At 34.0% G+C, this 15,056-nt stretch overlaps 1 protein-coding gene and 1 non-coding gene across 2 annotated transcripts; one reads left to right on the top strand and one right to left on the bottom strand.

Moving 5' to 3' along the window:
• Positions 1-1,439: 1,439 nt before the first annotated feature.
• On the bottom strand, positions 1,440-11,847 carry LOC132731479 (uncharacterized; the record flags this gene model as incomplete). Its single annotated transcript, XM_060717672.1, is given in 4 exon segments — positions 1,440-2,059; positions 6,520-6,580; positions 6,986-7,194; positions 10,946-11,847. Coding segments are annotated over 4 exon segments (948 nt in total), but the record flags the coding sequence as incomplete, so codon positions are not given.
• On the top strand, positions 10,609-10,680 carry Trnag-ucc (transfer RNA glycine (anticodon UCC)). Its single transcript has one exon. It is a non-coding gene; the product is annotated as a tRNA-Gly (tRNA).
• Positions 11,848-15,056: the final 3,209 nt, after the last annotated feature.

Raw genomic sequence — 15,056 nt, 5'->3', positions numbered from 1 at the left:
ATTACTGTAGTAAATGGAAGACTATTCTAGAAACTTCTTTGTTAATATATATAAGGAGACATTTTTCATTACTCTTTACCTTTTAAGTCATCAGTTACTTTTTAAGTCATCAATATATTTGGAGTATTATTCAAATTGGATATTAAGTGAATTATTGGAGCTTGGATTTTAAAATAAATTATTCTTGTGGATTTTATTGTGGGAATTTATTCTAAAGTGTTCTTGGATTTAACTTGGATTTTAACTGTGCTATTCAAAAAGGATCATTCCAGGATCAGACTAGACATTAGATTTTACATTTTTATTTGGACTTCAGGTATTTGTAAACACAATTTGTTATTTTATTTTTCTTTAATAATTTTTCTGTAATAAATTTGTTATTGTTACAAGTTTGTTGCTGGCTTTTCTTTCTAGTTACGCCTGGCTCGTAACACTAACACGTACTTCTTTATAAATTATGAGTTTTTGCGATCTTGATAGTAATGACTGATATATTCACCAACATAATTAATAAGACCTGTTGACCTGATCCTTTTTAGTAGCTTGGAAGGTGACATTGAATATCATAATACTTCTTGCCCCGTTGGAACCGTATGGGATAAGCGTTTGTCACCACTGAAGAGCGAGGCCAGTCCGCACATATGTGCTGTTTGGCCAGGTCCAATACAGTATGCTGGCATATTTTTATTCATTTTGATATTCGTAAAATTCATAATGGACAGTTTCAAAGTTGGAAGCTAGACAGGTTCATTTAAAGGAACATTATGCCTCAGAAACGAAAACCTTTTCCGTCTTTAGCAAGAGCACATATAAACCGCGCCATGACAAAACCAACACAATGGGTTTGCGACCAGCATGGATCCAGACTAGCCTTCGCATCCGCGCAGTCTGATCAGAATTCATGCTATTCGCTATCAGTTTCTCTACTTGTTATAGGGTTTGTAAGCGAACAGCATGGATCCTGATCAGACTGCGCGGATGCGAAGGCTGGTCTGGATTCATGCTGGTCGCAAACCCATTATGTTGGTTTTGTCATGGCGCGGCTAATATGAGTTTTCCAACGTATAAATAATGGTTTAAAGAACATGTTTGATGTTTGTTACCAGGAAAAATGGCTTATTATGGGAAATAATTTGTCATAAAAGTAACAAAATATAAACAGAGTAGTATTTTGATTTCCATACAAAATGATAAATCACTATATCGGTACTAACTGCCAGAATGCAGTAGAAGCAAAAAAGGTTCATATAAATAGCTTATTGGTAATGTTTTGGAAACTTTATCGGGACACCAAATTTTAAAAGCTTTTCAGATATGAAAATAAAAGCATTTTGGGACATAATGGGCCTTTAAGAAAATCAACAGCTGCAGTCATGTATCTGGACGCAAATGACGACCTTCTCAACGACCTTGGGGTGAAACACTAAAAATATACTTACAAAGATTTGTATCTTATGTTCCTCTCCAAAATGCGATGTGTCATTCACTCTTAAGTAATAGTTTACAGGGTCAACATAGAACGCGTGAGTCTCAGAATCAGTTTTAATATCCGTCACAACAAACACCGGCTTCTGGGCGGTCGCTCTCACAACGGCAGCACGTGGCTGAAAATGTTCCGGGGGGACGGCGAAGTTACGTCTGTTTCGACGGCGTAATGTGCGTTTTTCGCGGAAGGTCTTCCTGCTGTCCGGTAGGTCTACGCTTCTTTTATTAACGGCAGGGTGAACTGGTTCATGGACAAGATGAGTGATATGAATATTATGGCCATGGGGTATCAAGTTTCTTAACTGATGCTGGTTGTGCTGAACACCAGTGTTTGCCGTTGTCAGGTGGACTTGGTGTGGCAATCCGCTGTGCGTGTTTGTGGCTGATGAAATACCTCCGGTAGGGGAAGTTGGTTGTGCATGGGACGTTATAACTTTAGTTTCACTCGTCATTTGCTGAGAGTTCGGCAAAGAATGAACCCCTGGCACGTGGCTGGATAATACGTCATTTCCTGTCATCCGGGCTGTATGTGTTGGCACGTGATTAAATGTATTGGAACCTGTATTGGTATTGTCTGAAAAAATATACATATTAAATCTAAAGTAGTAAAGGTTTATATTGAACAAAATACTATATTAAAGAAACATCACGTGACGTCATGATGTAATTATTTCTGAATGACATTCTAAAATTTGATTGATTCGCTATAATAAAAATACAATGTAGAAGCAAATAGCTATGGCGGCTAAATATCTGAGCTCAGCGTCTTTATACATTTTTATAGCATTTTTACGAGATGTTTGACAACATTTTGTACTCCGAATATTACATAAATAACAAATAATGAAGTGGTGTTTGAACATCCGTCTTAAATAGGCAGACGACATACTATCTAAAGCATTTTTTTTCTACAATTTGTCAGAATTTACTTTATAAGAAATGAGCCGCGTCACGACAAACCCAACATAATGGGTTTGCGACCAGCATGGATCCAGACCAGCCTGCGCATCCGCGCAGTATGATCAGGATCCATGCTGTTCGCTTACAAACCCTATAACAAGTAGAGAAACTGATAGCGAACAGCATGGATCCTGATCAGACTGCGCGGATGCGCAGGCTGGTCTGGATCCATGCTGTTCGCAAACCCATTATGTTGGTTTTCTCGTGACGCGGCTCAAATGAAAAACATGGTAAATTAGTTTTCTATATACATGAACATTGCATATATATGTGTGATTATATATTGTAATATAAAATCAAGACGATACTGCTATTTGTTTATCAAATCATTGTAAATATTCTAAAGATATAATAAATCGGATTGATTATTCAAATTTTGACTATATTTTTGAAATTTACTGACAAAGAACTTGTATTTTTCCATCATTGCCTCGGTCTAGTTTTGTTAACATAAAATGTAAAATTCATTCATCATATACCACATGTAATAAAATAATAAAAAAGCCTTAATCAACAACGCACAACAGTGTTGTTATTTTATGGTTTTGTAGAAAGACACGTAGGACTATGTATTTGTTAATTTGTAGATCAGTTTTGACATCCAACCAAGATTATATGTATATTTGGTGTTACTTATAATACGAAACTCATATATGAGCGATACGAGCGCTCGTCAATAAAACGTTAAAATATCGCCGGTTTGCAGCATGTTTAAGTTTCAACATAACGTTGTGCATGACGTAACGTGTATATCAGCACGTCGGTACGTTGAATTTTACGGTCCCGAACGTAGCAATAAAATCGGAAATGACCCGAAATAAACCAAAGAATTACCGATACGCTGATGTAACGCAGAGTGAAAAGTTATGTACACCCCAGGCGATTTTCCCCTACATTAGCAATATGTCATGACTTGGCAATTAATGAGCCATTCCCCCTTTAATCATTTTACGGTTTTATATAACGCAAAAATAGCTGATTTATATAAGTTTAAACAATGTTTTTTGTTTGTTCGATAAAATGTTTAACATGTTGCTTAGGGTTAAATGTAACTTTTTATATGCTTTTTTCCTTCTGTTTTTAGAGAATCGCATGTTGGTATAGCGGCGTATACATTTTATTATCTATGAATGAAAGGGTCAAGGGTAATAAAATGCTTCACGATAGGCGAATACTGTCGCTATTTACAGTAAAAATCCATTTTTACATAATTTATAAGGAAAAAGATACTTTTTAAAACGTAATAGGGTTTTTTCTTTAACCCCAAGAATAGCATATATTTTAGTAGAGATAGGACGTTAGCGCGTTCGAGTTGGTGTTATGTCACAATTGAATTTCATAATTTAATTTTGGCAAAAGAATATAAAATATAAAATTGTTTCCTTGCCTCTACAAGTTATAATTAAAGGAATGAAGCAAAGTCTAATGAACAGAAATTTTAACAGTAAAAATACAGGGTGTTTCATAATATGTGATACACTTTCAAATAATTGTTGCTTTACTGATTTTATAGCTACAAACAAAATGCTTATACCAAAATAAACTAGACACTTCACCATTTTGAATGCGACGTAAAATACGGGAAAACGTTAACGTCATGCCGTCATCTATGACGTCATTATTATCTGTTATTTTCGAGATGGCGTTGTCTATGGAAAAGTGTCAAGATATCATAAAATTGTACTATGAACTCCATTCTATCATATCTGTAACTAGAAGAATGAGGAAAATGTACCTTGCCGATAGAAGGGTGACAAGGCTACAAGTAAGCAGAGTAGTTAAAAGATTTGAGCAGCATGGAAGTGTACTTGACCAGAGACACAGTAACCAGGGCAGCCCTAGGACCAGCCGGAGTGACGAAAACGTTGCAGATGTGAAACAGGTGATAAGTGAAACACCACAAAGGTCTGTAAGAAGAATTCTCTCTGATATTTCAAATTCCTCAAGTGTGACAAGTGTGTACAGGACTCTAATATTTGATCTCAAACTAACACCTTATACAATACTTGTCAGCGCTCCAACATTTGAAAGACAGTGATGTCAACCAACGCTTTGATTTTTCCGTTTGGATGACAGATCCCAGTCCTTTGGATTTATTTCTTTTGGGCTATCTCAAGGACAGAGTCTACAAAGTGCAGACAAAGACAACAGATCAGCTTAAACAGTCCATAAGATGTTAATTAAATAAGAAAGATTACTAGTGACATGTGCAATAATGTGATGGAAAACTTCATGAAACGTGTGGAGATGGTGCGACGCCATAATGGACGTCATTTTGAGTATATGCTATAAATGGACCCTGTTTTTAAGCGTAGCCAAAATATATTATTGGTATGTTAAATAAGGAAAAAACTACACTTTTATAAATGGACAGCATTCCCTTTAATATGGTACATTTTTCATTATTACTGACATTCTTACATAAACGAGACATTTGATTAAAAGAGTATCACATATAAGGAAACACCCTGTATGTTGTTGTCATAATCATATGATAGATTCTCGAAAACACTGAACCATAAAGTGCATGTCTCTGTTATTCAGCGCACTTGAACATTGTATGTTAACATAATAAATTTTGTATACAAAATAAAATGCCCCGACAAAATTTGCTATATTACTATATTAAGTTTATCAATAATTTCGTGCATGTGTCACAGGGTGAGAAAAATGTGCAGCCTGACCGGGACTCGAACCCGGGACCCTCGGAATACCGTACCGCGGCTCTACCGACTGAGCTATCCTGCCGCTTACACATCCTCTCCCCTATATAGTGAACAGTTCTGAACCGTGACATACTCCCCTGCTATATTGAAATTCGTCCTCGAATTTCACAGAGTTACAGAGCAATGTAAATTAAACTCTGAGCTTTATCAGTCACGGTCCCCCGTTGGGCGCCAAATGTCACAGGGTGAGAAAAATGTGCAGCCTGACCGGGACTCGAACCCGGGACCCTCGGAATACCGTACCGCGGCTCTACCGACTGAGCTATCCGGCCGCTTACACATCCTCTCCCCTATATAGTGAACAGTTCTGAACCGTGACACATGGAATTCGCGCTCTTCAGGAACGATACAAACATATATCTTATTACAGGTATTTTGGAAGTTTAAATGCCCATTATGCCTCACAAATGCTGTCTTATTTTATTTCTCAAAAGCTTTTCAATTTTGGTACACTTTGATAGTAGCCAAAAAGTTACTCATTAGCCAATTACGTTAACCCTTTTTTCATCTGTTGCTTTTTGGCAATAAATACAGTTATAGAGAATTTGCACTTTTGTAGGTAAAAAAAAAACTTCTTCGTTTACATTTTGATATTCTGATGACAAATAATTTATCGCTATTTTCTTCAGGTAACATGCATCAAACATTAACATTCTTTAAAGCCATTCTTTCAGCATTATAAAATTCATGTTTGTCCTTTTTAAGAAGTAAAAAAATATATTTACTTCTGAGGCATAATGTTACTTTAAGCACAAGGTCATGGGCTCGAATCTTATTATTAATAAGAAGCCGACCAACAGAACTGCTTGTCAAGACAGTAACCTTGAAAATAATCTTGGGACAAGCTTTGTTTATATTTCATATCAACTGAGCTAAGACTCAACTTATCTTTAAACTTTATAATAAATGTAAATAAAAGCAATTGACCTAAATATTTGGTGCAATATTGGTGATAATATTCGTACAAACAGTAAATCTCAAAATTTATTGCATGCAATGCTATTTTTTTAAAGTCGTTGTAAGAAAATGCTGACTTTAAAGAAATTTGCTTTGCTTGTTACCATCTAAGGATTAGTCACTAGGAATGCACAGGAAACAATATGGTTACGCAATTATCTAGATTTAAACAGCTATTATTTAATTAAAAAATGTTTTAAACTTGTATGTCCAAATGTAAAGGCGCGTCACGCATTAGAAACGTTTAAACATTACTTTTACATGATTACACCGCTCTTTACATTGTAATTTAAAAAAAAAGTTCCGTCACACTTTTAAACGAATGAAATTTGCGCTAGAGCTTTGTTCTGAAAAGGGAGGTAATCTAGTTGTTAAATTAAATAAATCTTACCATGAGTTGTCTTCCTGTCATGATGCGTTACCATCGAAACGTCGAAATTTTCTGTTGTTAACTGTAATGGAACAATCAAAAATAAAATATTGATTTTAATTATATTAAGATGATTTATGGGTAACCACGTTGTCAAATTGTGTCTTTATTCTAGAATGATTTAAAATGTTTTACTATTCAAACAAAATCGGACGCTTTGCAATACAGTAGTGTTTACTTGATCTTCGGATTAATATTGTAGAACAAAAAATAACCATTTTCGAATTTAAGTTATCAATAGAATCAAATTATTGGGGAACAAGATCGTTTTTTAAAATTTGTATCCAAATCGAAAACATTTTACATCGTACAATACTGTACAGAAATAAAAAGCAACACAACATCCCACTAATAAATGATTTAAAAGAGGCCTTCCATAAGAAAGGAATAATTATTTTAAACTTGATTGTATATTATTAATACAAACCTTTTCTGGATGGAGTGATTTCTGCGTCTGTTCAATCAAAACCTTTAGGTATATAATCTCTTTTTCTGTCTCTTCATGACCATGTTCTGAGGCCAGCTCTTCAGCGGTTTCCGCAACGACCTTTGACCCTTTTTCTGCATCATGGCTGATGTGTCCGACAAGAGACTCGTGCTCGGACTCTATGTGGTAAGCATACGGGGTTCTAGAGTCTGAATATAATGTGATAAATTTTAGTACCATAAAACAACTGGCTCTCAACTGCGTGGTTCCTTCCTTACAATAATCGTTCTTAAAGTGTATAAAGCTATATATAATCGTTCTTAAAGTGTATAAAGCTATATGTAATCGTTCTTAAAGTGTATAAAGCTGTATAATTATGTCCTGCAAAAATCAATGTTTGAAAAAAGAATACATTAAATTTCGTGTTGTACCTCCAAAATGCTTGTATGAACAAAAACTATGGAAGTAAATTGCCTTAAAAGCGAATGGCGGATGCACGAAATCATTTGCTAAACGGATAAAAGCTTACTTGAAACAGTATAATGATATTTGTTGTGGAACATTTTATTCTGTTTACGTACAATGTGTGTTAAATAATAGAAACATTCTATATTACAACCCTCTTGACCTTTTGAGTACGATACAAATATAATTTATTGTTGAAATATTTAATATTTTTTTATATTAAGATTTTTAAGCGTTGTATATTAAGCGTTTTACTCTTTAAAGACGCACTGAGCCTTATAAATGACTTTTTTCTTTGTGAAGAATAAGCAAACTTGTGTTTAACAATGGCGTAATAATGAACGCATAATTTTGATGTAAGATACTAATCACTTGAAGAGTATAGCGCTTAATGTGAAATTATAATGTAATAAATGTAGCAAAAAGTAAAAAAAAAATGTATGTTGACCTATACTAGTATGTATGAGGTGACTTGGTCAGAATTTGGCGTTTCATTTAGGTGGTGATAGTGTTGGTAGTTTTTACTCCGGATCACGTCGGTAAGCCACACTGAATTCACCATGGCACAGTTGAAACACCGCATCGTTTCTGGGCAGACTGTCAAGCAGTTTACCAGTACTAGTTGCCTTCACTTTCGCATGGAACTGAAACTTCTGTACATGCCAGAGCAGAGGTACAGTGCGAATGACCTTAGAAAGGATTACATGATCAATAACAACGAAAGTGACCTGCACCGTCCGGGAATCGAACTCGGGTCATCAGATTCACCGTCCAACGCTTTACCTATTGAGCTAACCGGACGGCTACTCATTTCATTTAAAAGTAGTCTATCATTTATATAGATAGCTATTTATTTATTGTATTATTATTTCTGTTTTGGCAGTAATCACAATGTTTAATATATCTAATATCTAATGAAATTTTTTACACAAAATTTAGTAACAGTAAAGTAATGTTCTGTTATCTAATGATAGATACCCGCAACAGTTATACGAATACTTTATGTCTCTGCTATTTAACAGATATGAAAATTGTTTATAAACTTAATAAAATGCTCAGTAACAAAATGTTATTCTCCCTTTTTTGGAAGACATTACAGTAATAACCGTTGAGCAATGATTTTATGCCGCCTGCTCCATTCGTTTTTAAGGAAATATGCATATTTGAGCCGCATCACGACAAACCCAACATAATGGGTTTGCGGCCAGCATGGATCCAGACCAGCCTGCGCATCCGCGCAGTCTGATCAGGATCCATGCTGTTCGCTAATAAACCCTATTATAAGTAGAGAAACTGATAGCGAACAGCAGGGATCCTAATCAGGCTTGTCTGGATCCTTGCTGGTCGCAAACACACTATGTTGGTTTTGTCGTGACGCGGCATATTTTGTTCCATACAGCTATCATTTCATTTCTTTTTGCAGCAGCAGATACATATCTAAATACACTTTAACGTTGCAGTTCTATTGCACATTCAAATAAGGCTTTGCATATCAGTGACACGATATCTCACCCAATTACATTACATCAATGGTGGGGTGACAACTTAAATCTGCGTGCCTCCAGATGTGCCAAGGTATATAAAGAAATTCAAACTTGAAGAAAATTGTTCTAAGATTTTAAGAGAAGTAAAAAAAGATTCAAAATTCAAGTAATATTTTAAATGTTATGTGCGATTCAAGACTGGTTTACTGTATCTATCACCATATTCTACTGTGTGACTAACGCAGTAAGACTATTTTTGCATATTTTGATCTTCTTTTCTGGTAATGTCCGTGGATTGTAAGGCTTTAATTACTTCCTTTGTTCACGTCACACTATTTTTTTCTTTTAAATACGTACAGTGTCAAAAAGTTCTAGTAAAGGAAATAAGCATGAATCTGGAAGCATGCCGATTACATGCTGGGGTGACAAATCTTTGAACTATACCCCGTTAATGCTTAGAACCAAGCAAGGAAAGTGCAATCGGTATCTCTAGTTATAATGGTCTGTAATTTGAAAAAAACTCGCCGGGATTCGATCCCACAGAAGTGAGGATCGAATTACTCAGAATCAGTTACCCGAGGGATTCTCTAACCCGGGGAAGGTTTAAAGCTGCATGCCTCCAGATGAGTCAAAATATTTCAAGAAAATCAAACTAGAGACAAATGTACTTAAGATTTTAGAAAAGTAAAACAGATCAAGATATACGAGCTTGACGACTCTATTGTTTTATAATTAATTGAGTAACAGACTTTGTCTACGATATTTTGGGACAACCCTCGTATTAAGTACTAATTTGCATATTATGAGCGATTAATAGCTGATATTGCAGTATTTATCACCATATATCTACTGCGTTTCTAACGCAGTACTTAATGGCTATTTCTGCATGAATATCTTGATCTTTTGACCTCTTGTTAGTAATTTGCGTGGATTGTAAGTGCCGTTTTTAATTTTTAGATTACTTTCCTTGTTAACTTCACAATACTTGTATTTTACTTTTCGATACATTTAAATTGTATGAAAATTAGCATGACAATTACCAAAGCCAAACTATGTTCGGGTTTTCACTTTTTCGCTTCGAAAAGGACAATAGAAAAGGGCGTCAATACGACATAGTAAATCCATTAGATATGTCGCATTTTGCTGCAAGAAATGCGAAAACAAAAAGTTGTGAGTTCGTTTTTAGCATTGTGGCATTTTCGCTTTGCTGCATTGTCGCATTTTTTTCTTTGCAGACGAATTTTCTCCATGCAGACGAATTTATGCGAAGAAGCGCATGCGCACATCAATGCGTACGTGTGAAAAAATGAAAATGAAACAATGCGAAATTGTGACAATAAAACAATGCAAAAAAGTAAAAATGCAATGATGCGAAAATACTGAAAAGGCAAATATTCAAAAATGCAAAGACACGACAAATAAAAGGCAAAAACACTACACATATTTTTTTCCAAAGAATGCGAATACTGTACATTTGGTTTGCCGTATCTTCTTGCTTTCGCATTTGCTATGGCAAAATAGCAAATATACAATATGGCTCAACGCAGCCTCCATAAAATATGCACATATATATAACTAAATGACATACTGTACAATATCAAGTTATATATTTTTAATGGATGTTTGACAGATAGCTATCACAATTCATACACTATTCTTGCTATAAGATATGTAGCGTCGGTGGTGTAAAGGTTAGCATGGTTGCCTTCCAAGCAGTCGATCCGGGTTCGATTCCCGGCCGACGCACATTTTTTTTTAGAATTTAATTTATTTGCACAGTAATCAAAGCAATTCATAGCAATGATGGAAAATTGTTGTTTTTTCATAATTTAATTAATTTGCACAGAAATCAAAGCAGTTCGTAGCAATGATGGACAATTGGTACTTTGCATGTTCTGTTTCGATCTGTTTGATAAGAAAAGAGAGGAGAATCAAACCGTAAAAAAGATTTAACATGAAGGTTAAAACATATTGCTTTTTTTCAGAGAAATCAATAAACATTCCAATTTACCTGCAACTCCAAATAGCGCCAACATCAGCAGATTGAAAAGTGTCAAGCGAAATAACATGGTTGTCCAGCAATTCCGAAATACGCAAATACGAACAGATTGCTAAGGTCAACGAAAACAAACTGAAAATTATGTTCCTCTGCTTTTCTATCTTAAAGTTTTCCAATACACTATGTATATAGTCCACCCTCTTTTAAAATCTAAATTTAATTATTATGTCACTCCGTGTATTGCGAAATTGTTGCTTTTATTATATTAGGCGAAATTCACTATTATTCCAATTAAAATTCACATGTTTTGGTAATAAAGAAAAAATCAATTAAGAATAACAATGTTAACGTAATATCAAAGCTCGACTATATTTTATTGCTTTAAAAAAAAGAAAAAGAAAAAGTTTGTTTCAATGGTTTTCCATTTTGTGTTAATTTCGGACGCTGCAGTAATCCATCGTTTGCAAATATACAATGTAGATAATAAAGAAAAACTCATGTATATATTTCGGCGGATCTTAAGATAAAATTCACTCTTGTTATCTTGCCCGTTTAAACATACATACGAACAGCTGATTATCAGCTCACCAAATAGTTGAATTTCTATGTAGAATAATCCATACTCGTATTAGCCACGAAATTCATAATAATTTGCGTTCAAAAACACTGACACCGTTCCATTTTCCTCCCTCGTACGTTTTTATTTTCCGACCGGTATTTTTCCGTAATAACTGTAATTCCTAAAAAAGATAATGGCGCTAAAAAGCACGCTTGTCGGTAGATCAATGTAAAAATACAACAAAACTATTAATTTATCGTCTGTTATGACAGTATATTGAAAATTTTGAAATTCGTTTGACATAAATTATGAACTGTATAACGTTATCTAATTAAGTTTAAATCGATTATTAAAGCTCTCGATAAATCAAACGTTTAAAGCTGTCACAAGTACTTCCGGTTGAGTGGATAGCATGCCGACAGCCGGTGTGTATTGAAATACCCAGGGGCTGTAAAAAAAGGGATAGACAAATTAGTGTAATGGTTTTTAGTCATAACTATACGGTTAACCATTTCCTTATTAAGTTAATATATGATTACAAATATTATAATATTACATTTGACTCTAGAGTCAAACCACGCCTTGAGACATCTTCGGAATACTCGCCTCCCATCCATAGAAAATACGACTGCTATTTTACTACATGAAAAATTTTAAACTCGAAAAAAAAATCTTTTGAGACCACATTTATCAAAAACATGTTTTACTCAAACTAGCCTCTATTACCGTGATAGACTGTAACGGTTATTTAAATTTTTCGTGCTTATAAACGAAGATCTAGATTTTGAATAAGCATCCAAGGCAGTTTTTTTATACATGTGGATTTTTAAAGTTTAGAAGTGTTCAGATTGATATTAAAAAAATCAAATTTTTCAAAATCAAGACAATTTTTCTACATTAAATCGTAACGCGTCACTTTCCTATATTTCAGTCGCCGGACGAGTCCTTTCATCTATTTATAGCTATTTGTATTTTTAAAAGGCTTTTCAAACACTATTTTTAAAACACACTGCCAAACGTGTATATTTAATATACTTGTTTTTTCCGGTTTCCTTACCGACATTTTAATTTTACTCGATCATCTAAACTTTTTATCACTCTGACGCATAAACAAACACTTTAAAAGAATGATAAACACAGTATTGAGACGTACAAATGTATGGGGAAAAAAGAAAAGACAAGAGAAAAAGAATAAAAGAGAGGAGAAAATACAAGTAAAAAAAAGTGAAAAGATAACCAACATTTTATTTTATTCTTTTTTTCTTTTGATATAAGCGACATACCTATATAATTCGGAAAGGTAAATTTGTGGGCCAGTATAAATAAAAACTATTTGATATAAGTTAAAATATACATTTCACAATGTTTACTTTAATAAGATACAATATTCATATATGTCGGAGATAAGCTGGGCAGAGACAGAAAAATGCATTTTATAGACATTTAGTTCTCATTGTTTTTATGCCGCCGGATTAAAATGTTAATCCGTACAGCCTGACCAGATTTGGATACTTGAAGTTTGCATTTCCATGTTTATAGTCAACAGTTGTTGAATTAATAATTAATTCAAATAAATTAAGCGGATTATAATTCATATTTCTTGAGTGTTTGTACTATAAATATTTTCATTGATAATTAGATGGGAGCGGTGACTTATACTGGTGGCTAAATCAGGGATAATATATGCCCGAGCCCCGTCCCACACTTTAGGTATCCTTTTCAAAAGAGCTCCGTGAGGTGGACTATTCGTAGTAGTGGTCGTTTACAGGTCGCGAACAGTGCTTGCTGAGGAACTGTACTCAGTGTAGCTGTTGCTTTTTAATTACCTGATACAATAAATAAAAAATGCGTTATTCATTGTAAGACAAACACATGGTGACATGATATAAATTTATTTGTTATCTGATTTTATGTTCGTCTTGCAATATATTTTAGTCCTTCCGTGTCCAGTGTTTCTGTCCGTCTGTCCGTTTACCTCTGTTTTTCTGTCTACCCTGCTGTATATTCGTCTTTTATCTGTCTTTTATCTGTCCGTCCGTCCGCCTCTCATTGTGTGTTCGTTTTTGCAAAAAATGATATGACATTTTTGGGTTGTTAATAATACAGATAATTTCTGTTGTCTGTCCGTCTGTTGTTAGTCCTGATTTAATTCATATAGAATTCTTTGAAACTAACTGAAATTATTATCCTTATCTAGCAAAAAATTTACACTTTGTGATGGAATCTGACATGGAACCAGCATTTTCTTCGGATTTGGGGCGCTTATGATTGAAAATATCAAACTACACCTTCGTTATTGTACAGTTCCCCGCACAAACACACGCGAAAAATAGAAGCTTCTGATGAATATTAGGTACACAAAAAACTTTTTCAGAACATGCATGCCCGAATCTTAAAATTCTAGTCTGAAAAAATCTACTGAGTCAATTAAGCTTTCTGAAGCATTTCAAGTCATCGTCTATCACATTCCGCCTCATTTATACCGTTATATGATATTTAATAAACATATTGCATTTACGTTTCAACTTTTCAAACCATGTCATGTTAAGTGTAACCACTGGGTGGCGGCCGCTCTTCGATAATAACCCCGGACAACAGTACATTAATTCATAATGTAAAATTGTGGGTTACGTTGAACTATTTGCAAAAGTTCATATTGTACGTCATAATATTTCACAAATCTTGTTATGATTTTAATAAAATATTTAAACAATAAGGACGTTCTTATCTGTCACCTCAAGTACTTTAACTTTTGAAAGATTAAATCGTTGACAATATAAAGATTAAAGTAAGTACGTTGGTTAACACGGTATTGAGGGGGTACACTTGTACGAAAACCGCAAAAATGTTTTAAGTTATAGTAAGGAAGAATAGGTTTATTTAAAAAGTAGAATATTTAGAAGAAACTACCCGTTAAGTTTACCCATCCTTGAATTAAGAAAATGCAGCTAATTTTTCAGGACCATTTTATTTTTCTTGTGTTTGAGTTCATTGCGCCATTCACATTGGCATGCATTGTTCATGTCCAATACTGACAGTTAGAAAATGTTATATTAATAAATATTGAGGATATGCTTATTATATTGTTGATATCATATTCACGGAAGCATTTTGTATGTTGTAACACAGAAACTTAAATTTGTAATGTTATTATATAAGATTTGAAAATATGCATATAACATCATTTATGTTACTTTTAAGGAAGCGATTAGTTTGTTGTTGTTTTCAATTTTGAAATTTCAGTGTTGAATAAGTTTCTACAGTGATGTGATAAATGGAATTACTCACATTTCAGGCAATGTTGTACGAAGCTTTAGTCTGAGCAAAGCACTATTGCCTTTGATGTTAAGGCTATAATATTTATTTCTTATTTTGCAAATAATAGCCATAAGTGAAGATCTTATATATGTTTTGTTTTTAGTTTAGATCGACACGCACCTTGGTTAACTATTCAATAATATTTTGTGTGTTTTAATATAAACATTATTATGAACCATTGTATACATGTTATATTCCAGTTAATATGATATATTTCGATGTGAATGGTACGGAAGTATAAAGTTT

Source organism: Ruditapes philippinarum, unplaced genomic scaffold, assembly GCF_026571515.1.
Source record: "Ruditapes philippinarum isolate M1 unplaced genomic scaffold, ASM2657151v2 ctg5429_1_1_1_1, whole genome shotgun sequence".
Lineage (NCBI taxonomy): Eukaryota > Metazoa > Mollusca > Bivalvia > Venerida > Veneridae > Ruditapes > Ruditapes philippinarum.
The sequence above is the reverse complement of the archived record's forward strand: the minus strand, read 5'-3'. Positions and strand labels throughout refer to the sequence as shown.